The sequence below is a fragment of the Falco rusticolus genome, chromosome 2 (assembly GCF_015220075.1).
Source record: "Falco rusticolus isolate bFalRus1 chromosome 2, bFalRus1.pri, whole genome shotgun sequence".
In the NCBI taxonomy this organism is placed as follows: Eukaryota; Metazoa; Chordata; class Aves; order Falconiformes; family Falconidae; genus Falco; species Falco rusticolus.
In genome coordinates, this window is record NC_051188.1 from 17,945,954 (window position 1) to 17,971,917 (window position 25,964).

The 25,964-nt window shown below is 39.0% G+C and overlaps 2 protein-coding genes across 11 annotated transcripts in view; one reads left to right on the forward strand and one right to left on the reverse strand.

Moving 5' to 3' along the window:
- Positions 1 to 16,981, reverse strand: part of LOC119143026 (protein NPAT) — a 37,819-nt gene extending 20,838 nt beyond the window's left edge. For 6 of the 8 annotated variants that reach the window (XM_037376748.1, XM_037376752.1, XM_037376751.1 and 3 more), the window contains exons 1-13: positions 16,801 to 16,981; positions 13,472 to 13,590; positions 11,794 to 11,854; positions 10,246 to 10,318; positions 9,735 to 9,775; positions 8,458 to 8,688; positions 7,879 to 7,963; positions 6,595 to 6,727; positions 6,007 to 6,098; positions 5,839 to 5,926; positions 4,058 to 4,154; positions 3,400 to 3,531; positions 945 to 2,636 (exon numbers count right to left, since the gene is read on the reverse strand). In XM_037376748.1, coding sequence (XP_037232645.1) covers positions 945 to 2,636; positions 3,400 to 3,531; positions 4,058 to 4,154; positions 5,839 to 5,926; positions 6,007 to 6,098; positions 6,595 to 6,727; positions 7,879 to 7,963; positions 8,458 to 8,688; positions 9,735 to 9,775; positions 10,246 to 10,318; positions 11,794 to 11,854; positions 13,472 to 13,590; positions 16,801 to 16,837 — 2,881 coding nt within the window. In that variant the 5' untranslated portion in view covers positions 16,838 to 16,981. The remainder of the gene's footprint in view (positions 1 to 944; positions 2,637 to 3,399; positions 3,532 to 4,057; positions 4,155 to 5,838; positions 5,927 to 6,006; positions 6,099 to 6,594; positions 6,728 to 7,878; positions 7,964 to 8,457; positions 8,689 to 9,734; positions 9,776 to 10,245; positions 10,319 to 11,793; positions 11,855 to 13,471; positions 13,591 to 16,800) is intronic. The other 2 variants (XM_037376753.1, XM_037376754.1) reach the window with 2 other exon arrangements.
- Positions 16,982 to 17,036: 55 nt separating this feature from the next.
- Positions 17,037 to 25,964, forward strand: part of ATM (ATM serine/threonine kinase) — an 80,289-nt gene continuing 71,361 nt past the window's right edge. For all 3 annotated transcript variants that reach the window (XM_037376742.1, XM_037376743.1, XM_037376746.1), the window contains exons 1-5: positions 17,037 to 17,135; positions 18,896 to 18,997; positions 19,082 to 19,194; positions 20,430 to 20,575; positions 20,974 to 21,138. In XM_037376742.1, the coding sequence (XP_037232639.1) occupies positions 18,926 to 18,997; positions 19,082 to 19,194; positions 20,430 to 20,575; positions 20,974 to 21,138 (496 nt within the window). In that variant the 5' untranslated portion in view covers positions 17,037 to 17,135; positions 18,896 to 18,925. The remainder of the gene's footprint in view (positions 17,136 to 18,895; positions 18,998 to 19,081; positions 19,195 to 20,429; positions 20,576 to 20,973; positions 21,139 to 25,964) is intronic.

Sequence of the window (25,964 nt, forward strand, 5' to 3'; positions counted from 1 at the left end):
ACTATCATAGCACATTCATTGAAAAGTGAAAGAAAAATTTATTCTACATAGTTCTTTGGTTACATGAGCACTACCAGAAAAATATCTAATGCAGAAGAATGGGAAAACTTCTACTTTGCTCTCTCTGGGAAAAAAAAAAAAAGAAGAAGATAAAAGTTGCATAAATAAACCCTAACGATGGAAAAGACCAGCTCCTAAGGTCTTGCACATACTGTTGCACTGGCCTCTGACCACAATGAAATGACTACACACAGAAATTCGGAGGTAACTGCAACAGGTTCTTCGTTTTGGAAAGAAATCTAAATGTGTTGATTACAGCTGGTTTATACTTAGGTTTAACATTTTCAAAAGCACTTATTTTTCTTACTGCTGCAGAAATAAAAATGCTTGTACCAAGAGTGATTTTATATTATGGAAAGAAATAACGTTGTACTTTTATATTTGTCTAAATGTATTTCTAGTGTAGAACGGCTTTGTAGAAAATGAAACAAAACAAACCAAGGAAGTAATTTTGGAAGGACTACCTGCATCTAGCCAGTTATCTAAACTATGGATACCTGTAACACATAGTATTGTAGTTATAACAGGCATCTTATTAGAACAAAACCAAAACCCCCTGCTTTATTTAGCCAAAACAATGGAATCTTTTCTAGTGTAAGCCAAAATACGCTTCCTAAATGTATTACTGCTAAAATTATGTAATTTTAGCTTCTGAAATACAGGGCTATTTTTTTCAAAGCAGCCTAGTCAGTGACTCTTTGTAGTTTTTATTTCATTTTTAGTAGCAACTAACATACTCAAAAAATACAAAACCTCCTGGATAGTTTCAAGAGGCAGATAAAAGTAAACAATTTTTAAACACTGCTGTAACGCACTTACAAAAACAAGAATAAAACCACTATATAAACATCACATTTTCAGTCATTTCCTAATAATGAGATTACCTTGTGGGAAGTTTGGGGAGACGGTCTGGTTTGCTGCCAACGTATTGCTGGACCTAGGAGGAGTCCGTAATTGTTGTACAGCTGGAGATTGGGCAGCAAGCGGCATAGAACTGCCAGGCAATACAACCACATTTGATGGTGTTACAGTTGTGCCCAAGGTAGCTGGATCAGTCACACAGGTGGCTATACAAAGGTTGTTTGAATTCCCAAAAGCTGTGCTTGTGGCTGGCATCAGTTGTATAAATCCCCCTTCCTTGGAAAGATTAGTTGTACCTGCGACTGAAAAAACAGTGCAGTCTTCGTTCTGAGTGTTGATTGAGGTGACCACCGGATCTTTAGGTCTAAGCACAAGAAGATTCTGCTCTGCTAAAGCTGAATCCACATTTTTTTCTGTGTCTTCTGAAGTCAGACATTTGGACAGGCCTGAAGTTTTGGCTGGGGATTTGGCTGGAGAAGACAGTATTATAGTTGGCAAATTTTCTCCTGTGATGCTGGAAACAGCATTATTTAACTCCGTGTCTGATGAAATAAATGAATCATCGCTGATGATAATCTTGAGGGACATTATATTAGAAGGATCAACATCCATTGGTTGACTACTAGAAGATACACCACTTATACTTTTGGCCTCGGTGCCACACTCATCTGTGGAAGATGCAGTTTCTGGGAGAGGAGAGTGGCATATTTCAGATGTATTAAGATTATTTTCAGTGGATACTACAGAAATTTCTGTACACGCATCATCACCAGAAGAGAAATATATATTATCAGCATCTACTTTTGTAGAAGATGAAGGTTCTTGCATTTCCCCTTGTGTTCCCTCTGAGTTTGACAGTCCTGGAGGGACGTTAAAATCTTTCTTACAAGGCTTATCAAGTATATGCTGATCATTTGAGTAAGTTTTGTTAGAAGTATCAACAACTTCAAGCTGCAACTCTGTTTTGTCAAGATCTGAAATCTTCACTGCAGATCTCGCAGTACAGTCTGACTGCGTACTCTGTTCCTGGTGGGTAGAGTGGTGGCCAGAGTTCTGCAAAGCACCAGGTAAGGCAGCTGTATCATCTGTTACAGCCTGTTCTTTTCCTCCATCTGCTGATGGGCTAGAAATTGATGAACTGTTCTTTCTCAGCACTACACTGTGGCCAGGGCTTCCATCAGAAGTGCTTTCAGTAAGTGTTTTTTCAGATAGTGATGTGTCTGGTGATAAGTGACATTTACTTTCAGAACGGGTTTTGTTTTCATTGGCTGTAGTACCTTCCTCCAATGAAATCAAAGAAATGTGTGGACTACCAGAATGAACATATTCTAAATTAGGACTACTTTGAGCACAGTGACTTAGTGGGCCTTTTTCAATTTCCACAGCGTCTTTGCTTTTGGATACTAATGCAGATGACTCTCTTTTATCATAAGAATCTCCACAGTGTTCATTACATATTCTACCAGGACACTCTCTCTTGATAGGTTCAGTCAAACCAGGCACAGAGTCGAAAGTGATTTCAAGGTCTCCAATATGTTCAGGGGTAACAGTCTTAAGCACTTCACTCTGCTTCCTCGGTCTACAATTTCCATGCAGCTGTTCGTTGGATGTACTTTTCTTAGCCATATCATCATCACTAATGCTGGTCTTCAAGGCACGTGATGCTTCTCCTAACTGAAAACCTTTACAGAATAGTGATTCTCTAGAATTATCACCTGTAAAACAGAGAATAAATTAGTTCCATAATTATTAGAACAGATGATCCTTTTACAGAGTTCTAGAAGCAACTTACCACTTCAATGGAAAACTGTTTCACATGAAACTAAGTGGGAATAACAAAGCTGAATGGAAAGTGTATGAAACATGGCTATATACATTAGGCAATCTGGCAAATCAGTTCATAGAAAAACAATAAACATACACATAATAAAGCAAATGGCTCAAGTCACTAAATCAGATTTCCAGAAGCACAAAACCATCTCAGGATAAAGACCTCTTGGCTTTATTTCTCATATACTTTCAATAAATACCTGCTACTGATGGTCTATTGTTAAGAATGGCATAGACATACTACACATACCTTTTGTTCACAGTAAGACTCTTCTTGTGTATTAATGAACCAATACGTTACAGAATGAAAAGATTAATATAGTTAGATGTAAAAACATTATCTTTATGTGTTCCACACTGAATATCGCAAAGTATCTCTGTTTTAAGTGAGAAAACAGATGTGCAGATATTCTGGTTTTACTTAGGAGCTTATCAAGTACAACTTCTAAGTACATTGATGGACTACTGTTAAATTTAATAGACTGAAACTTTCTAACAGACCAGATATATCCAAGCAATATTAATATCAGATTAGATACTACCATTGAAAACAGAAAGATTTTGAAAAGTATAAATTGTCTGAAGTTTTTCAAAATGAAAAGTGAACAGACTAGATGAGATCTTAAGGAAAAAAAACCAACAACCTACATCTACTACTTTCTTCTGTTCCTAAAGAACTTTCAAGTGTTTCCAGGTTATCCTCATCCACAAGGACTGCATTTTCTACTCCACTCTGACCAGAAATACCAGCAGGTAAGTTCTTGTTTACTTTGCTCTTTCCTGTTTTCAAAATAAAACACGATCAAGTATGTCATTTTACACACAAACGTGATTATTATATTTTAAATCAAGCATGGAGATTTCAAATTCAAGAAATGCCAAACTCAAAGAACTATTTGTCTATATTCATTACAATTCCAGAAATAGCATAAAAATGTCCTTATATTTTATGTGAGGATATCCCTGATAAGACATATAGAAAAGTTTTACCACAGCATAGAAAAAAAAAAAAGAAGTATAAACTATCATCCTTTAGACCAGAAGAGTCTAAAATAATAGCAATAAAACCATCACTGAACCAGCACAAAACCAGGATTTCAGCCACAAGAAAATGCTATATTTTATCATCATGTATAAATCTATATAAAAATCTAATTCTGAATTGAAGGACACAGATGTCACATAGTCCATTTCTCTTGCAAAAAAGTCCTGCTGAATCACCTTTGCTTCTTCAAGCAATACTTAGGAAAACTCATAATTCATGATGCTTTATAGTAACGATGCAATTCAGTGTAATATGCTTTACCATAATCAAACAAGTCAAAGAGTGCCTGAAAAGCTGGATCTGATTCTGTCTGTTCTAGAATGTCCTGTATAGCCTCTTCTGACATATGAATTTCACCCTGAGAAAAACAAGATATACAGAACTGTTAGACAGTTACTTTCAAAACTCAACAGAAAAACAGGCAAGAATTGTTTTCAGTTCTATTACTTCTGCTCAGCACAGAAATGTAAAGACTACACATTTCTGCCACAAATTTAACATCTGTTAAAAAGTATTAGTGATTAAAGAAATAAAGTCTCCCAAACATCTTTGTCAGCCACTACATCCTGCAGGTGCATATGGAGGTATTCTTCACATAATGACCAGCGTTGTTTAAGAACTCATCATGGGCTACAGTGGAAGCTTATGCAGATGGTATGAATGCCATGAGCCAACCACTGGTTAAAAAAATACCCAAATTAACCCTAAGTTCTTGGTTTTGTATATATCTAGAAGACAATGCTAAGCAAAGGGAAGTTTTATTTAATTTACCCATTACATGTTCTATAATGTAACTTCCAACTGCTTTTCTGCCGAAGGCAGTTGGAAGGCACAGCTGCATAGGACACTGCTCTAAGGTTCCTGCTTCAAGTTGACTTATTTGGTAGTAGTCAGGAAGAAAATGAGGAGGGCACTCACTCATGTGTGTATTGTACATATTCAAGTGTTTAAGTACAGAGTTTCTCCTGACTTCCTGGAGATCCTCCAAGCACTCTACAACCTTTGATGTGGTGGTTGTAAGGGTGGATATCCAATGTGATATGCTTTGTCTCAGCTACTCTACCTAAACCAAGAAGCTGCTTTGATTTTGTTCTGCTCAGAAAAATGGAATACAGCTTTTCAGCTCTGCATTTGGATAAAAATTAACCTAAAATCACCAAGTGACAGAAGAATAGCTTTTAACAATCAGACGCTTCTACTTCATAACAGGCCGCTGTCTCTACTCTCCTGCCCTCTTCATGAGGGTCACGAAGATTATAATTTCCCTCACTAAAAGCCCTTTATAACTCTGTGATTGCCAGCTCAAGGGTTGTACAACGAAGGGAGAACACTAGAAGTTCAGTCTGTAGAAGCAGAACACACATTTCCTCCAAAAGCTAATAGTAAATTTGAAGATAAAGCATCTTTATTCAATCTCCAAAGACAATTTATCTTGCTATACTAGACAATCCATGTTTATCTTCAAGCAGATCAGAAACAGATCACACTAAAACACGTCTGGAGACTGCAAGATATTTTAAATTATTTTTTCTTTATAAGGCTCCCCAGTCAGATCATGGTACCCAATTACTGGTACCAAAGGTCCAGTGGCAAGCAGGCAGCTAGTGACTGTGGGACAGCGTACTTAAATCTCAATCTGAGGATAATGTTAACAGCTAACCACTACTAGAAGTAGTCCCACTCCCTTGGCTTTTAAGCCTGCTGCATGCTTAGGCTGCCTTGTACAGGTACTGGGAACGAATTCAGAGTGCTGAACTAGCTCAAAATTAACTCCCGCAAAATACTAGTATCCTGCCAGTTCAGCTCCTCGAATGCCCACCACCATACAACAAGGTGAGTGGAAGTGAAGCTGTAGAACGGCCCCTGGGCAGAAGCTAGCCATTAGGTAGGCTTAGCTGTATTGTGAAACAAACAAAAAGAAAGAAGAGAAAGTGGAGAGCAAATCTTGACAGTAGACAGAGGTTCAGGATAGTTCCAATAACTGACCATTCTCATGTGGCTGGTCTTAAAAAAAAAATGTGAACAGGGCGATCTACACCTACCTGAAGTCCAAGGATTTCATCAATTGAAGTCTCCTGTTCCGTGGGACCACTGTCTATCTGTTTAGGGGTCTGAGCAACACTGCCATCACTGGAACACATTAGTCATTAGTTCAGAACTCAAAAATAAATCAAATAATAGGTATGAGGTTTAAAGGTTCCTTTTATTACCTGCCCAGGATTTTGTTAATGTTCTCAGCAAGCTTCTCCTGAAGAGATTTGTTGCTCAAGATTTTTTCTCTGGCGTTTTCAATAACCAGTTGCTGAAAAACACAGTTCTGAAGTGGTCAGGTTTCTATTTTTATCATCACTAGAAAAGGAGCATGAATTTCTAACTTACTGGAAAAAAAAACAAACCCAACCTAAAAAACCTCAGTTCAACAACTCTTCCTAACAGCCAATCTGTGACTGCATGACATTGCTAGGAAAATCATCCCAAACACTCCTTTACTTCTACTTTTCCTAAAGCACAGCAAGGCTTATTGTGCTTTCCAGTTTTCATTCTCAAAAAAATTACTGTATTCCAACAGCTTAGAGGTATCTTAGCAAAGCCAACAAAGCAAGGACAAAAAAAGTTCTACATAGCCAGGCCATCGTCATTAGTTTAGTACGCAGAAGAGCTACTTCAAATAAAAACCAAAAAAATGTATCTTCTAAAGTTAATTTCTGTAATACCCAAGATCAACAACATGTAAAAGACTAGTCTTTAGTCCGAATTTGTTTCTTAAATGTAAATACCTGCTGTAAGTATATACTCACTGGAAAGTTACCATCTATGAATTCTTCAAGGGGCTCACTTTCTTTTTCCATTATTACTTCATTAGGGTCTTGAGAACTTCTATTTGCTGAAAGAGGTCCAGATGTTGCAATACTCTTCCTCTTCTGAGATTCACTGAAACATTCCAGGAAATTTATGACATATTTTGTGAGAACGTAGAAAACAATAGACCTAAAGGTTAATAAATCAAGCAATCTTCCTTCTTAGCAAATGAGAGATTGCAATCAACAGAAAACTAACTGATTAACTACACGCAGAAAATACAATAAATGCCAATACCTGTTTCATTATGTTGTATACATGTATTGTGTCTGACTTCATAGAAGTTACAAACAAATATACAGACTGTGGGTAAACAGCACAATGGCAAATTGAATTCCATGCCTACTACTTAGAATTTTTCCGCCCTCCAGTACGCATTACTTTAACTGGTAGTACAAGTTCTAATTAACTGCCACTCAAGAAAATAAATTGGGCATCACCACTGAAAATAAAGATCTCTGAAGGAGCAGCTCTTGTCAAAGCATGTTAGGTTGCATAAGAATTTGGATGATGAATAGGAAACGTAATGTTTTTATATGAGAACATGGTGTTGGCTCTCCTGAAGCCATCAATCAGCACTGGCACTAAAATCACTTCTATACAGAAAAAGGCAGAAATAGAAAGGACTTGAAAAAACGTACGAGTAAGGATCCAGAAAAACAATAAAGCAAAACCACCAGGTGGGATTTAGTCAGGGATAAAGACAACAAATGGAACACAGAGACCAGTCAACTCATTAAAAACAAAAAGGACACTGGAATAAACGAATAAAAAGTGCAAAACTAGTATAATAACAGTTTTTTACACCACTTTTAGTGTGAATATGAAAATTTTTGCTGACAAAATTTACTGAAGCAAATAGATTTTCTAAGTTAAAAAAAGACAAAATGCACAATTATATCAGTATTGAGAATTTTCACAATTGATAAGGATATTTTGGAAGGAATACTAAATTTTAGGCTCCAAGATGCCTATGTCTAATACTGGAATAATGTAAAGACTAGCTATATGCAATAGAGAAGCACAACTAGACTCCCATCAGTCTAACATTAAATTCTTCGACTTTCCTTTGCAAAAATCACACACCAGCCACTCTCAGTGGATCTTAAATGTGAAACACTCCAACATGTAGAGAAAATTTACAGCAGAGGTTAGAACACCGCATAATCTCTAAACAATCTTTAATAAAAAAACAACACACACAAAAACCTCCCCATGTTTACCTTTTTCGTCTTCCCGGAGGAAGCAAGTTTGAATGAAGCTTTCGTTCTTGTGATGCTGGAACTTGGATGTGTATGAAATCTCCTGCTTCATAAAGGAAAAAAATAATAATATAATGCCAGTACCTTTTCGAGTGATACTGTTAAAGCACTACAGAAATCTACACATTATTTACATTTCAATCAATTCCTGGGAATTCATACAAAATATTTTGGTATTATGAAAACGAGAAAGATTCCTTTTAAATACATCCTGAGAAAAACATCCACTTGATGTGGATCATCCCTATCTGCTAAAACAAGTGTTTTGGTTGAGGGTGAGGACAAAGGATAAAATAATGACAAATGAATGCATTTCTGATCTCTGAACTCACATTAGTAAGCAAGTATGTAAAAGCCATTTCTCTTTTGGGCACTCCTTTTATTTTAATCATCCAAACCAGTTCAGAAGGCTAGGGGAACAAAGCACAAATTTTCTAAAACTTCTTTGTTAGAAGGTGATTAGTCCTGATTTTAGAAAACTTCCATCTACATCCATAGATTTTTCATAGAAAAAAAGGTTTAAATAAGTGGGCAACTTACTGTTGATCTTGTTTTCTTGAGTTTGTGACTGGTGCACAAACAGTGTATTCAGTCTAGCCTGTGACATGCTTTGATTTACTGTTGGCCTGTGAATAACTTGAGGAGATACAACAGAAGAGGAATTTTGCGGCCCTGACTGAGGGATTACTGACAACAGTCCTGGGTTTGCAGGGGCTGATTGCTGAAGCATTCTCTGTCTTTTCATTTCTACAATTCCACTTCTTGTACGTGCTGGAGAAAATAAACACAAGATGAAAATATACGACAAAGGAACTTAAGGTTGCTGATTTTCCAAGACCTAATTAAGGATGCTCCACTAAAACTTCTTTGTGCTTCAACAACGCATTCATGAAACTCAAAATGTAAGCAACACCCATCTTTGTCTTCTGTGCTACAGGTTTCAGGTAAAATAATTTAAGAAGTAGGCAGACGTTGTAACCATGCTTGTATCATTGCTTAAATATTTACAGGAATAAATCATACCAAAATAGTATTTCATTACATAGTATACCACTCATATAACTGACCTTAACTGAAATAGCTAAACCAATGTAAGTTTGCATGTATTTATCAGACTAAATCTGACAAATTTAAACAGAACACCACCTGATTCAGTAAGTCTCAGATCCAAGAACAATCACTACTTATATTTAACATCCACTTGCCTCACACAGGTTACTCAGTAGAAGTACTACAGAGAGAAAAAATTATTTTTAAGTACAATAACTTTCCTTTTTTGAGAGTTCATTGGGCACTTTTTGTAATTAAAGAAACAGTTCTAGATAGAAGAAGTATCTTTTCATATTTTGCTTAGATCTATGTTTGTATGCATAATAATAATTGTTTCAAGATTGTAATACATTTTTGTATTTCCCTTCTACAGATATGAAACTGCATCGTAAGTAGACTGGTCACGTTTTCAGTTCCTCTGTGAACCACAAATTAAGTCAACAGCTTCAGGACTGAAGCAGCAGTTTTTAAACCTTTTAACCATGTAAGTATCTAAAAAATTTTCAGCAGAGAAGAAAATGCCATATAGAGAACTTAAGCCCCTTGCAAAAAGCTCAGCTTTTCTTACTTTCTTTCGTGACCATTAAAGTAACCCACTGACCACACTGAAGACAACAGACATGCTGAAAAAACCCACTGCAGAAGAGACCTGACAACATTTTAAGAGTAAGGATGTGTTACTGATTGCTGCAGCATTCCCCCTTTTTGCCAAAACAAGTAATTTGAACGTAAAGCCTATTGATCCATGAATTGGCTCAGTTACTTACTCCTTTGATTAGCGGAAAATCCTGTGGAATTCTGCATGCTCCTAAAAAGTGAAGTAGGTGACATAAATAAAAAGGAGCACAATGGAAACCCTCAGCTACACTGTGTGACAATATTTGTATGTTTAATGTCAGTCTAGTCCCAACCACACATTATTTCAGAAAGATTCAATCTACTGATTGTTATTTTCATTCTTGCAATTATCACAGATCCTTCAAACAAAGCCTACTTTTTGATGAAGTAACTACCATCGTATCAGATTCTAAATGAGTCATAGTATATTGTTTTATTACAGGAAGGCCACATACTCAATGCTCTCCCCTTACCTGCTAGTCCCGTCTTAGTATCTTGAAATGTCTACTCAACTATCAACTCTCACACACGTATCTTTTTCACCATCTCTCAAAGGCAATAGAGAGCAAAACCATCCTCATACAATGATAAGGGGAATTGATCAATATAGGGACTCAATCAGAGTGAAATTGTACTTTCTTGATTTCAAAACTGTATTACCTGATCTGAGAAAGTGTATAGTCTAATTTTTTCCACAGAGATGACATCATTGCTGGAACTTCATTTGTTGTTTCTAAAATAAACCATTAAAAAAAAATAGGTGACTATAACAGACATACGGTAAGAAAAAGTAAAATCACAAGCAAAAAGCCCTAGGCATTTCAGACATCATCTAACTTTGGGTGTCTAGTCGCCGCCTTAATATTCTGTTTATTAGAGAGTCCTAACTGCTAATTTAAAAACTTTGATATCAAACACACTCATCAGACACAGTTAACAGTTTTAGAAGCCTAAATGAGACTGAGGCAAGGACATTCACGATGATAATTCTCAATGGAATATGCACATGGTGTTGACTCCTGGGCAAACACATACTAACCTAACTTAATTCACTTCTGGAAATTGTATTTCTATTGCCAAGTCAATCGTATGCTTTTCAAAATTGTAACCTGGCAGACAGGCCTTTAAAAGTAATGTTTTATTTGAAGATGTCACCCGAACAGGTAAAAACACTCTGTATTTTTGAAACACAGTACACTGAAGTATAAATGGAAAGATGTAAACAGACCAATTAATGAAGTTTTTCAAGGTGCCAGGAACAAAGTATTTTGAAGAAAGTATGCTTGTGTCTTAGTTACCATTTCTATTAAACCTAGTGTGAAAAAAAAACCACATTGAGAAATGTTTCAAACATGGTATGTCTTAAATTGCAAATCTTAGAACCAAGTAGCACTAAAATCTGATCATTCATCAACATGTAGCAAACCATTCTAAGACTTGGCAACATGCAAAAGCTCAATAACTGCTTTTAAAAACAGAAAATGCTCTAACTTTGTCTCTAATATTCATGTAAAATATTAAGTTATTCTCAAATTATTTTAATTGCTTCTAGTAACAAGACAAGAAACATTTCACACCATAGGACTCTTCCTGGTTGTTTCATAGAATCACAGAATATCTCAAGTTGGAAGTGACCCATAAGGATCACCAAGTCCAACCTCCTGCTCCTCACAGGACTACCTAAAACTAAACCATATGACTAAAAGTGCCATCCAGATGCTCCTTGGAATTCTGACAGGCTTGGTGCCATGATCACTTCCCTGGGGACCTTGTTCCAGTGACTGACCACCCCCTCAGTGAACCTTTTCCTAATGTCCAATGTGAACCTCCCCTGATGCAGCCTCATTCCAATTTTGTGTGTCCTCCCTCTCCTATCTGTAGTATAAACAATACACAGTATAAATTTACAGGCATAAACTCATACATTTTTCACACTTCATTATATCTTTGTGCTTTATTACATTAGAAGCTCTGCTCAAATTTGAAGTGAAAATACATGCTGGCAAATCCAAACTAAGATAATAAATTCATTTTGCTCACAAGATGTTGATCTAATTGGCCGTTGTTTGCATAATATGGAAATCTTCGACTTCCAGCACTGATGGAGGATTGCTTTAAGTCTGTACATAGGTGGAGATATTACCTCTTCTTCAAGGAGTTTACAACAGATGAGTAAGAAAAAAAAAAAACCTCATTCTGAAGGCTTACCTTTTGTTTTCATGGCTACATATTCATTAAGAATAGTTGTCAAGTTTTTTCCACACAGGGACTGGAAAAAAAAGCACTGATCTTAGAATTTTTACTAATAACTTACACTTCATCTGCTGTTATCACATTGTATTTAAGCAGCTTTTTAGAAGACTACACCATGCTGACCCTAAACACAAGGAACTGTACTTTATGCTGCTGGTGCCCAGCTGCCTCAAAGCAGGTAGAGAGCAATCTACAGAACAAAATGCCACTATGAACACAAAACCTGAAGTGCTTCATCTCATTGTACAACACTGGTATAGCAGTTAGAGCTGCACGACCCCCACTCACCTTTGTTACTACGGAATAAACCCACAAAAATTACATGATGAACCGCTCTAAGAGAGTAACGAGTATGTAGCATCCTGGAATGCAGCATGCGTTAAGATGCAGACACGAAAAGAACTTCTGTCTAAAGTAAAAGTATTAGCAATTAATCACAGATTTAACTCTGATATCATATTTACTTGTTCTGTTGTTCAGGTGAAACAAAGAGACTATTTTACCACTATCATTTGTTGTTCCTTCTTGTCATCTTTGCTAGCGGGAACTCCACAAGGTATGACAAACGCAGCCCTTTGTTGCAAGTATTTTGAGCTGCAGTGAGAATTTTTTCTTAGACACTACCATATCATCACTTCTGTTATGAAAAACAGGATAAATGTTTCTACTGAGACAAGGAAGATAATTAAAGGCTTTAAGAATTTATTTACATTTGTTTTTTCTAATTTTTGCTGGCCATACCCTGGTTCTCAGTTCCCTATCCCCAAAGTACACATGACCAAATGCTTATAAATGAAGTTCAATGGTCTGTTTTGAATAGATGCATCAAGACCTTGGATCTCAGAAAAGATTTCCACTAATCTTGTATACTGTGGACAAAATCCCAGACCATGTAACTGATATATTAGAAGATGCACATATAAACATTAAAAAGTTTATACATAGCAGTGTCTGAACCCTGTAATTTGCATAGTATATTAAAAATCCCATTTTGTGTATGTAAAAACTGCCTAGTATCTAATTACCCTGTAGCTATATGCACTTATCTACATATGTAGCTACACGCTGCATTTATGCACACCTGAAGTTCCGAATTTCACCTTGGACAAAGTAGATGGTACTGATCAAAGAGGAAGCTAGACTAAACCACAGTTTTTTTTCTGGGGGGGGGTGATACCAAACAAGATTTGGCAGCTTTAGATAAAGCTGAGGTACCTTACCTAAATATTTAACATGTACTTGAAACAGAACATCACTGGCTGCCATGCCTAGGATAGGAAAGTGAACTCAAATACATGACAAGAGCAGCCCTGAAATCAATAAAACTCTTGTGACATCCTTCCACAAATCAACCTCAAAGCTATAAAGCAGATCAAATGTAATATGCTGAAAACTATTTGCATATTTTACACTTAAATGTTTCTTTGTGACATTAAATACTAGAAATGAAATAACTGCTAATACCACAGGATGCAAAATACCAAACAGAAAAATAACCCCAAAACCCAGAAGGGACAAACTAACTAACATTTTAAGCAGCATTTGAGAAGTAATTGTTACACTGAGAAATCTCAATTTTCTCTTCCATGGATGCAAGACAATTTAACTTTCTGCTTTGCAAATACAAACTCACCAGCAAGCAGGCTGGAATAAACCCATCCTCTGTACAGTGCTCTGCATATTCTTTCAAATCTGAGCTTTCCAAAATAAACTGACGGCAGGTAGCTAGAAGTTTTTCCTGTTGTAAATACCCTGCAACAAATCAGATGGAAAATTTTAGCATTTCATTCATTACTTCTGCTCAATAGGTATCAAAGCATTAACATAAGCAGCTGTATACAGTGTTGAAATAATCAGGTAAAGATTTGTATGTTAGACAAGGAAAGTGAAGTTATTTTGAAAGAATATATATCTTGTGAAGTATTTCTTTAATAGTTAAAACAAGAGCACAAAATATTATTGATATTACATTTACAAACAAGCCAATACTGGAAGTGAGGCAATATGAACAATTTCTGATTGATCTTAGTACAGACAGTACTATACAGACAAGAAAATAAAAGTTCTTGGCTCAGGAGCCTGACAAACTAACTGTCACTGGGACTGAACAACCCCATCTGATAATTAAATGGAATTCTACAATATTTTGTTAATAAAATGCATTGCTATGTAACAATAACTCTCCATGCATCTTCCTGTTTCAAAACATGTAAAACCTGTGCAGCTGTTACAAGTGTGTAAGATTTATTTAAAAAATCGGCATTGTACAAAAATTAGTAACAGAAACATTTTTTTTTTCCCTCTACTTACTGTAATTGTCATTTTGAATAGACATACTAGCTGGAACTTTTGCCCTGTACACACCCCAAGACTCAGCAGTTACCTTAACAGGAAACATACTGAAAAAATTTACTTTTCCAAAATTCCATTCCTCAGCAAATATGTTCAGCTGTAATCAAGCTTTTTAAGCCCTGCTTTAATTTTCAAATACTTTTAAGTATTAAAAGATTGAAATATACCAATCTTAATGAAGGATTCTAGAACAAAGAACCACAAAAGAAAATGTCTCTTCTTTCTTGCTTGTAGCAGAACTGAACATGCAATGTTTTAAAGAAAAGATAAAATATGTGCCTAATTATACAATGCAGGATAGAGATGCATTAGCATATGTATTTCAGTGGACCCCCAAAATGGTCCACCTCGGTTCAGGAATGCCAATGGAAAAACACAGCCTTTAAGTCTGCATGAAGACAAGTATCTTTCATTAGATCAGAACATAGCTGGAGAAAAGAGGTATTTCAGACATATAAGCCCTTGTTCAGGTCTTCAACAAATAAGCAAACTTGAAAGTTAAAAAGAGATTGGGAATAACCACTGTGAGTTTAATAACAATGTATGAGCTGACCTGTTCAAGAGAAAATATTAGTACCTGTGGAAAGGAAAGGGCTGTCCAGTTTGATTTTTCAAATACACAGAAAACTCTCAAGCCACAGGCTGCTGGAAGCTGAAAGTGTGTTTTGGGGAAACACAATCACAGGCCAGTCTTATCCCTATTCATTACACTATCCACTGTTTGCCAGGATGGAAAATGCAGTATTTGATTAGGTGGAGCTTTGATCTGTGCTGATATGGCTGTTCTTACAATAATTTACATTAAAATCTGCAATGTTTCTTTCTTGAACCTACTACTACAGTATTGCAAGGGATGACTGAATGCTTGCATACAGACACACTTGGCACACACACCTATTTTCTGCAAAATAAGGCATTCCAAAGTTTAGAAATGCCTGAAATTAAGGTCTGCCGTGCAACCGAACTACTTACTTGCACATGCAGTATATAATGACATAACAGCCACCAAAACAAAATTAAAGGCACAAAAGGTACGATACATTCTGAACTAGGTATAATTCAATATTTTGTTCTATCTTAAGAAATGTAAAGACACGTCTAACATTCACTCTTACATTAATCAGAAAAAAAAAATTTCTTATGTATTTTCCTATAGGTGAACTCATCATTTTAGTTTTGTTTCTTAAACCAGTATTCATCAACTTTCACAGCACCAGAAAGTTGGGGGAGGCGAGGAGGGGAGATGGAAGAAGAGCTGCACCGAGAAGCCTGTTTATCCACCCAAATTCAGAGATGCCTCGTGGAAGAGGAACCTCTATTAGGACACAGAAATAGCTGCAAGGAATATCCTGTTCTACAACCTTAGGTTGCTCAGAATTAAAGAATATCCTGTTCTACAACCTTAGGTTGCTCAGAATTTTTCTAGACATGATGCATGCACCATGCCACAAGAGACACAAGACAGGACGGTTCATCCTTTGTACACATGACATTGACAAGACTGTATACTACATCTGCAAATCTCTGGTAAGCACATGTGGTAAGCTTTCCACTCAAAAACTTCTAATCTACCCAATATTTTATAGAAAAGTACAGTGAGATATCTCCCTTGCATGATTTTAAATCTTCTTTTACAATGCATGGAATTTCTAAAAATCGTCTGCTACTTCAAAATAATAAAAACATTGCATCTCTTACTAGCCTTGTTTCTCAAGACAGTAACAAGAAACATTTCATGGAGTATTTCAACATAAATTATGCTGGAAGAAAACCGAATAAAAGATTCAGTCTTAACAACTTTGGAATCAAAAACATGTTGGACAACTTGAAAACTGAATCTTACAACTGCCAGGCCATCTTGGCAACCTGTGCCAACAGGTGCTTACGTGTGGGACTTAAACATGTGGGTCATATTTTGACTACCATCCATTCGTTCTTGTCTTCGGTGGTATCCAAAATTCACTGCCTGCTGCCAACGTCCTGAACACACTGTGCTTTCCACAGACACTGAGCAAACCCGAACTCCCGATGCAGCCTCACAGGTGACACAAACAGGGAGAGAAAAAACCCCACCGAAACGGCCGGACCTTAACGTAGCCTCCTCTGGTGTTTTGGATCACCCTTGTGTTCCTCTTGTAATCAAGATACTTTAGTAAACCCCATGCGGCAGGCAGCTGCCCGTGGGCGCGCACCAGGGACCGGCGCACTCCCCTGAGCCCGCGGGGAAGACGAGTTCCAGCGCGGCCCGGCCCGGCCGGCTCCCCCGCGCCCGCGGGGCCTCCACAGGCCTCAAGTCCCTCAAACTCCAGCTGCGCCTGCTTCCCGCCGGAGACCGGGCCGGAGCAGGCGGGGGGGGCAGCCCGGAGACCGCTGGGCCCGGGGCTACGCCTCAGCGACAGAGGCGGCGACAAGCCCAGCCCAGGGGGTTACGAGCGCGACGCGGTCGAGGGTCAACAGCGCGGCCGCTTCGTCCTCCTGCCGCGCCGCAGGCGCTGCCGGCGGCTGCCAGTCCCCAGCAAAGCCTGCCCCGGCAGCCCCCCGCCACGGCAGCCCCCGCCGCACCTCAGGGGCCAGCGGCGACCCCGCCCCGCCCTCACAGGCTCGACTCACCCAGCACCAGCCGGGCCACGTCGGACGGCAGCAGCATAGCCAGAGGCGCCGAGGGGAACGGGCGAAGGAGCGAGTCAGGGGGGCAGCGGCACACAGCTCCCGGAGCCGCAGCGCGACCGCCCCGCCGCTGAGGCGAAGGCGCGGAAACTCCTCCAGCCACGGCCGCGCCCGGCCCTTTCCGCCGGAACCCGCTGTTGCTGCACATCCGCTTCCAGGTCGGCCCCCATCCGCCGCCGAGCGTGCGCGCCGCTCCGCTCCTCTCCGCGCCGCCGGGCGCGCACCGCAGCCGTGAGCGGCACGCGCTCTCCGGTCGGCTCCCGCCGCCCCGCTCGGAGGTGGGCCCGTTCCTGCCCTCCCCTCCCCAGCCGCCGCGGCCCGCCCCTGCTCGAGGCTCCGTGGCCCTAAGGGGCTGCCCGGTTTCCCTTCCTTTCCCTTGGTTCAAGCCCTAGTGGCAGGGCGGGGAGCGGGGCCCTACGCCGCTGCCCCTGGGTGGCTGAGGCGGGCGGCCCCCGAGGGGCTTCAGGCGGGATGTGGGGCGCCAGCGCTGGGGGCGGCCGGGGGCTGCCGGGGGGCAGAGCTCGGCGTGCCGCAGCGGCTGGGGGGCGGCCCTGAGGCGCGGTACCCGGTCCGCTGTGCGGGAGCGCCGCTGCGGCTCCGTAACCAACGCCGCTCCGTGGTTTGCTTCGTGTGTTGGCGTGTGCCTTCCTGGGCCCGTGTAATTTCTATAGGGGGTGAACGTGGTCGTAAGATGGTGGTTGGAGAACTGTGTCGCTAGTGAGAGAAGTAGTAGATGGATTCAGTCTTAGGAATTTTTTGCTTTTGTTACGGCTGTTGAAATACCATGAAGCACAAACGAGAAGGACCGAATTCTTTCCCTTTGATCCCCAGGCCCTACGACATACAACCCATGTTGCCACAGTTCTTGGCCAGCCATTTTTTGGCCCATGGTATATTTTAGACGCTGTTAGTGTCTTTAAAAGTTTGTTCTTCCTGTTTCTTTTTCAGCAAAAGCAGTAAGTTAGTAAAGGTAACACTTCGTTATTTGAATGAGTTCAGTTGTACAGTACAGCCAGCCTTTGTGCTTACAGCATTTTCCTTTTCATACACACCCATCAGTCACTATACCTCTGATCATACTTAGCCCCAGCCTGATCTTGATTGAAGCCAAAGGAAATAAATATACTCTAAGACAGTAGATATGTAAAGTTTTCCTTGTCTAAATGGATGTTTTTATAGTCTCATATAAGGGCTCAAGATGCACTGCAGGACATCGTGAATGCCCGTTCACAATTGTTTATTACAACCTCAGAAGCATATGCTCAGATTTTCTTCCTCCTTGTCTGTTTTTTTCCAGTCAGAGTTTCCCATGGGTCTGCTTTAAAGGCATAAAAGGAGAAGCATGGAAGTTGTATACAGTTGCATTGTTGTGATCTGCTTCAGCATAACTTTATGTAAACCAGAAATGCAATATCTAGCTAATTCCAACCTCTGTTGAAGGAAATGAGGAATAATCTTAAGTGGTCACAGATGGAAGAAGTTGTTTCCTCTTATGATTGATACCTGAGCGTTCTTTGACTTGTTGAGTCCAGAGGGATTTGTCAATGTAATAGTGCATACCTATGAAAATGTAGGATGCGAGAGCAGAAGGCAGTTTTGAAAGTGCTGCCTCCTGGCAGCAGCAGGTTAAGACAGCTACTGGTCATAGCTAGCTACTGAAAGTTGGTGGTGTTTGCCTGAATGTGTTCAGCTCTGTCATTTTAATTATATTGTCATTTTATTCCATATTCTCTGACCAGCTCTACTTTGTTGTCAGTCATAAAAAGGGAGGAAATCAGAGTCATATGAAAGAGGTCTCTGCTGTTACACTTTACTACTCTTCCCTGTGGGAATAGGTATATATTCTTGATGTGAGACTTTGCTTCAGTCTTGTGACCAGTAAGACTAACCCAAGACACAAATGAGCTTTTCAGTCAAGTAACGTGGCTTGCTTTGATAGTGAATTTCCAATGTATTGCATTCCCGGTTTTTAGACTGGTTGACTCAGCTCTGTGTTAAATAAAATAATTACAGTTTTATTCTTTTCTTCTGTTTGCAGATACGAATGACTCTTCTGTTAAACTGAACCATGAGTCTTGTGTTACAAGATCTGCTCATTTGTTGTCGTTGCCTTGAAAATGAGAAAGCTGTGGAGCGAAGGGTAACAGTTTTCTTTTGGTGTGTGTGCTTCAATTAGCAATGAAGGGAATCATTAATAATTATTTTTCTTGAAATATATTTTCAGAAGGGAATTGAAAATTTCAAGCGACTTCTTCGTGATTCTGAAACAATTCTCCAGCTGGACCGCAATTCTGATTCCAAACAAGGAAGGCAGCTCAACTGGGATGCTGTATTTAGGTAATTTTTTTTTTTTAATTACTTTGTGAATGGTCACAATTTTCTTACATGGAACATCATTTTTTTATTTATCAGACCTATTTTAATGCTTATCTTTCTGCATATTGATTTAGACTTCTTGTCAGCTTGTAAACAAGAAATTACTTATGTTAGTCTCTAAAGGAAGTAAATTTTAAATAGCTGAAAATGCAACACTTATCATGTACAGAAAACTTAACTGCTAGGAAACTGATTGTTAATTGGGTGGTAGTTTTTCCTTGCAAAAATAATAGTTAATACCTTTATTAAAAATGATCCTCCACATCTGATTTTCAACATACGGTTCATATGTAGACTACAGATAGTTCATTAGATTTTTTTGTGTTACTGAGTTCTTCAGGACACAATAGAAGGACTGTGGCTTGTGAATTAAAGAAACTGCTGAGGTTTGTAGAGGCCCATCTTTGATAATCTGCTTTAAGTGTACTACAAGATTGGACGGAGTGTGAGTGTGGTGAGTTCTTAGAGCAGCTGGGACCAGCGTTAAGTTTCATGTTAAAAGTGCATCTGAAACATTAGTCTTCATAGGCTGTTGTTTGCTCAGCTTTCCATTATGTTTTTTAATTAGACAACATTGGAACAGCTTTTATTTCATTGCTGTACCGAAAATATTGTAATAAGTATCTGATAAAGTTTTTATGTTGCTTTTGAGATGACAAATAATATATTATACATAGGAGGAATGCAAAAATAGAGACACTAAACTGAATACGGATAGTAGGCCAGAAAATCTATAGTAGTTGCCATTGACAAACCCAGTGAAAAGTTTAATCTATTCTTTGGTCTAAAATCAAATCTATATGTTAATTTTAAATGATGGAGAAATAGGACTTCAAGGTTTCCCACAATAAAACCATGAAGAGTGCTTATTATTTTGTTGTATAATGTTGCAGCATAAATAAAAAGACTTAGCATTGCTTTTTTCCTAATCATAAATTGTATGTTTAACATTATGCAATGTTTAAAGAAAAGTTTGGTGCCAAACCAAGTTGCTTCTGGATTATCTTTACTACCTACAGCTCCTTTTATAGATTATTTCCATCATGCTTAGACTGCAATATACTTCAGTAGGTTTTAGGTTTTGATAATTAGTATTGTGAGAAGAATAAGCACTGACATTCTAGGCAACAACATTTACCTATTTTACTTGGATCATAAATGTGCATATCCTTGATAAATATCTTTCATTTTTGAAGTGTCTTGCAGAAATATTTCCAGAAAGAAATTAAAAACCTGCAGCAGACAAAACCAAATGCATCTGCTTCAACTCAGACTACCAGACAGAAAAAGATGCAAGAAATTGGAAGTTTGGTCAAGTATTTCATCAGATGTGCTAATAAAAGTCAGTGATACATAATCATATAGAATTATCGTTTTGTTTTGTTTTGGTGCATTGCTTTCAACTTTCAATTTTTACTCTGAATTTACCAGGGTAGGGTTTGTCTTGCTTGCTTCCAAGTGTTTACAATTTAAATATCTTCATGTGAATCAGTCCTTTGTGCTCCTTCTCTGTCCTTGTTGATGTTCACAGTGCCTTTTTCTAATTATTCAATGTGTATTTAACTGATGTATCCTGTCATATGTAATTTCTTCTGTAGAAATGGTTTGTTTAAGAAGATGATTCCTAACAACTGTTTCTGAACTGTAGGTGGTTTTTTTGATCTTTAAGTAAACATTTACAAACAATTAATTTCAGGTTTACTTGGCACACTTTCAGTCTCACATTGTTTCTTCATGTAGGAGGACCCAGACTGAAATGTCAGGAACTCCTGATTTACGTCATGGAAATTATAAGAGATCCAACAATTTGTGCTGCTTACGGATCTGATTGTAGTAGTATACTCCTAAAAGATATCCTTTCAGTAAGGAAATACTGGTGTGAGATATCCCAGCAGCAGTGGTCAGGTAATAATTTTTAAGACTACTTACAATTGTCTTTTCCTATTGTAGAAACATGTTTAGGTGCATTTTAATTTGTTTATGCCCTGGTGTGTGAGGTACTGCACAAAACATGGACTAAAATAGCGTCAGCCTCCAAGGCTTACAATTGTAATAGAACAGCAAAGGTTAGGAATTGGGTTTTTTTCTTTCTGCATACTGTTTGTCATTTTTCTGTTGAAACATACATACTTCTATAGAATCCTGTTATGTGTGCCTGGTCTCCGCAGGATTTAACATGCATGACAAATCCATGGAATGTGTGTACTGGAAATAGCCTCAGCAGAACTGGTGTTGGTGTGCAGTTGTTTGCAAGTTATTAGGTATTGGCTGGTATAGTTATGATACAGTTGTTAATGTATTACTATTAAATTTTATTATCTGAGTTTTCTTGATTTACAAAGTTACTGTTTAATCGCTGTTGTTATATGTACATATTGCATATAAAGAAGAAACTAGAAAGTTTTAATATACAGTATGCAAACGTAATTTTTCAGTTTTCAGAGGATTTGATTTGACTCCAAGACAGTTAACTTACTTAGCATGGGGAGGAACGTTTGTGTATTTTGAATCATCTGACATGTACTAAGCTCTCAACTCATCTGTTTTCATTTGTTGTTGTAATAGAACAGTAGTTTGGAAAAAAACCCCAGTATTACAGGTTTTCGTTTAGTTTGTTGAAGGTTGCATGTGCAATTCTGGAGAAAGTGTAGAAATACTGTCTTTATTTGCATAATGTAGTGCTTTGAAGTCAGAGTTTGGATTTCTGAAAAGCATTTTTTGAGAAAATACTCTGCTTTGTAGCTTGAAGAGAGTTGCTTAACTACAGAATGGAAATAAACCTGCAGAGAACCGAGAAGAGGGGTCCTGGTGATACTGGGAGTAAAAGGGGAGGCAAAAAAACCTGCCAAAGGCTGGCAAAGCAGAATGACTAAAATGGAATGTTTCAGGATGGGAGATGTTATTGGGTAATTAGAGAGCCTGAGGGTAAGATCTCAGAAGTTAAAGAACTTCTGGTTCTTGGTACCGTTTGGCCATGGAGATAGAACTGGAAGTAGAAGATGGAAGGGAAAGCTGGAACTGCATGGGAAGGCTGCCTGAGACTAGGAGCCAGTGAGGGGGACGGAAGCCAAAGAAAGGGCTGTCAGCCTGCAAGTTGGAGCAGAATGCAAAGGCAGGGACTGGCCGGATTGGGAGGCTGGAAGCTGGAGTTCAGAGCAACAAACAGGAAAGGCATCTGAAGAAGAAGTGGGTACTTGGTTAGAACTGTGGGTAGGTGGGTAGGGAATGGGACAAGAAGCCAGGGATGTTGAAGACAGATATTGAAGATGGCAGAGAAGGGAAGCTGAGGCTGGCTGTCACTGGAAGGGTGCTGCATACAGATTGCATGAGGAGCCTATAGGAGTCGCAGTGTGTTCGTTAGGTAGTTTAGGAACATGGAAGTTAGCTGAGTCTGTGTATGGATGGAAGACGGAAGTGTGGCAGAAGAAATTTTGATGCTAGATCATAAGAGTCACAGTGAAATTTAATTACTAAAGTGAGGCAGGACTGAAGGCCATAAATCTAGAGGAAGTCAGACTTAAATCCATTAAATGAAACAAGTTGCTTTTGTTAGATGAGGGATACATAAGTGTTGTAAGGGTTATCACAACCTTTTTTAGCGATTCCACCTTAATGCTTGTTTATAGCATCGAAGTATATATGAAGTACAATGGAGAAGTCTATTTTCTATTTACAAAATCAGTGATCTGCTTGCACGAGTTTAAAGTAGAACATGGATTCCAGCTGTTGCCCCAGAGCAGTTAGATTTGATAGGCAGATGCTGACTCCATGAGGCACTCTTATCTGCTGGAAGTTCTGAGTTTCTGAATGTTAGTAGTCGTACTCTTAAAAATTACGAGGAGCTGTCATATTGGTATATACTGGCTGCATCATCAGAGGAGTCACCTGAGGCTAGTGGAAGCTGTATGTAGTAGAAGCTGAACTCAGTCTTACTAAAGGAAACTGGAAGCCCTTTGAATTGATAATGGGACCATGTGCTTCTTGCATCTTAGGCATTGACTTCTTAATGATTAGATATTTTAGGGACCCATGAGGACATCAGTGGGCATTTTTTGTATTGCCACAGTAGTAATGAATGAGGACACTTCTTTGCTCAACTGCCTGACTCTCTCAAGAGGAGGAGGAGTCAAGGCTGCGACAGACTTCACATCAGTTGATTCTGGTTGCAACTCAGTGCACTGGTGACAGTGTTGGACCAGCAGAGATTTATTCTAGTCCTGTACATGGCCTTATCAGAGAACTGGAAAGTTGAGTCATAGTTGCTCAAACTTCACTATTTGACAATCCCATCAGACTTGTGTGAAAATCCATTTGGGGTTGGATATTAATGAGAGGTAATTGGTTTGAATGCGGTAACATCACCCTTGAACAGTGTTCAGTACTAGGTATACTAGAACTACAGTAGGAACTCAAAGCGAAGATACGACCCAGTATATGACCATTCACACAGCTGATGTATTTTTTTTTTCTATTTCCCTGGCCCCTGCGCGTAAACCACAGTTTGTCTTTACCTGGCAAGGAGTACAATATGCCTAGAACTTTCTGCCACAAGGATTGAGGCATAGCCCATCTGTCACGGACTTGTACAGAAGGTTTTGGAAGAGGGCAGTGCCCCAGAACATTCACAGTATATTAATGACATTGTAGTATGGGGAAACACTAAGCGTGAAGTATTTAACAAAAGCAAAGAGATAATTAGAATTTTATTAAATGGAAGATTTGTGCTCAAAAGAGATAAGGTAATAACATGCAAGAAATAGTTTCTTGTTGTCAAATGGCAAGATGGGTGCTGTTGCAGTCCTACTGATGTGATTTGCAGCATCACAGCCATAGCACCACTGATCAATAAAAACAAAGCACAAATTTTTCTTGGAATGGTGAGGTTTTGGCAAATGCACGTCCCTGGATACAGTCTGCTCATGAACTTACTGTACCAAGTCACCAGGAAAATGGGCACACTTGAGCGACAATTTGAGCAATGATAAGATCTGACTGTAAGATACTAGCTATACCCTATCAGAAGAAGAAATAATGGCCATCTATGAAGGAATCTGGGCAGCATTTGAAGTAGTGGCAATGGAATCAAAAATGCTGCTGGCTTCTCATTTGCTGGTACTTCAGTGTTTCCTGAAAGGAGATCTGTCTTTGACTTTCTACACAACAAGTGTGACCTGGAATAAATGGACTCATAAGGGGAAACAGGGATGCCCCAGCATACTGGAGGATCTGATGGATTGGTCCAAAGATTGTGAATTTTGCGGTGTCACCCAAGGTATTACCAGATGCTTAAGAAGCCCTAGAATATGGCAGGCTTTCAAAAAATAAGTAATATGCCCTGTTCACTAATCATTCTTGCCTAATTCTGGGTGGTCTGTGAAGATAGAAAGCTGTCATTTGGAATCCTTACCAGCAGGATTGATGAGGTTGAAGGTGAAGGGCAGCCAAATCAATATGCAGAAATGCAAGTCCTGAGACTGGCCGTTGATGCAGCATTACTGAGGAAACGGCACAGATTTTTTTTTTCCATAAAATGGCATCTTTAGACAAAGCAATTCTCAGTTTCTTGGCCAGAGACAGGTGGAATCTCATCTTAGATGTTTTATGGGTCCATCAGGTTACAAATATGTCCACTCAAGCTGCTGCAATCGGCAAAGTCCTGGACTCGGAATGTAGGGTGATTTGTCTAAAGATGCCATTCTACAAGTAATAAGGGTGTTTGAAATCTGTTCATTAGTGAAAAAAGCTAAACTACAAAAGGTATCAAAGTGTAAAAGCTGTCATTTAAACTATCTCATTGGAGGTGTGTGGTAGCTAGACTACATTGGACCTCTCTGCAGGCCTTGTAGAGACTGTCAGTATGTCCTAGCTGTTTTAAAGAAATGACTGCAAGCTGGCCTGGAGGCTTGCCCAGTAGCTTATGCCACTGCTAAAAGCACTGTATAGGTCTTGAGAAAGAAATTTGTGGAGAAACGGTACACCAGAAATAATTGAGTCTGGTAATGGATCTCACAGTAAAAATGAATGAGATAGTCCATTAGTGCTCCAAGATCTCATCCAGTACTCCCTCAGGCGCTCAAAGCAACAGAAAATTCTTGATCCATCTTGCAGTAAACACCAGCCACCAAAACAAGGAGGAATTCATACTGCTAAGGAAGCCTCTTTCTACTCTTGCTGCTTAATAAATTACACTGCATCTTCCTTAATCTAAATGTCCAAATGTTCTATTTGCTGCACCAACCCCTGGTACTGAAGTGAGCATGTCTTACCGTTTTCAGAGCTGGATTTCACCTTTCTGCTGTAGTAATTAAGGCAGAACTGGATCTATCCTAGTATTAATGCCGCCTGCAGAAACTATCTTGATACCTTAAGAACTGTGGGAAGGATGACAGTAAACAACAGAACCATGCATTGTCGCATATATTCAGGGACCAACAGACTTGCTTTACTGTCTTCTGTATATTCTTCTAAAGAGGAGGATGCCATAGCAGCTTCTTTCCCCTACCTCTTCACTCCTGATCTGATCCCCATGTTGTTGCAGGCATCCCAAAGAGAATGCTGCAGCACCGCCAGGCTGAAGAGGGGGAGGAGATGGAGGGCAGCATGGAAGCTGTGTTTGAAAAGATCATGAGACTTTATAAGCAGGATTAATAGCAAGTCTTAGCTCACTTAGATGAGGCTTAACAGAGACTTGGGAACATGGAAGTCCTGGGGAGGTGCAGGAGTAGCAGTTC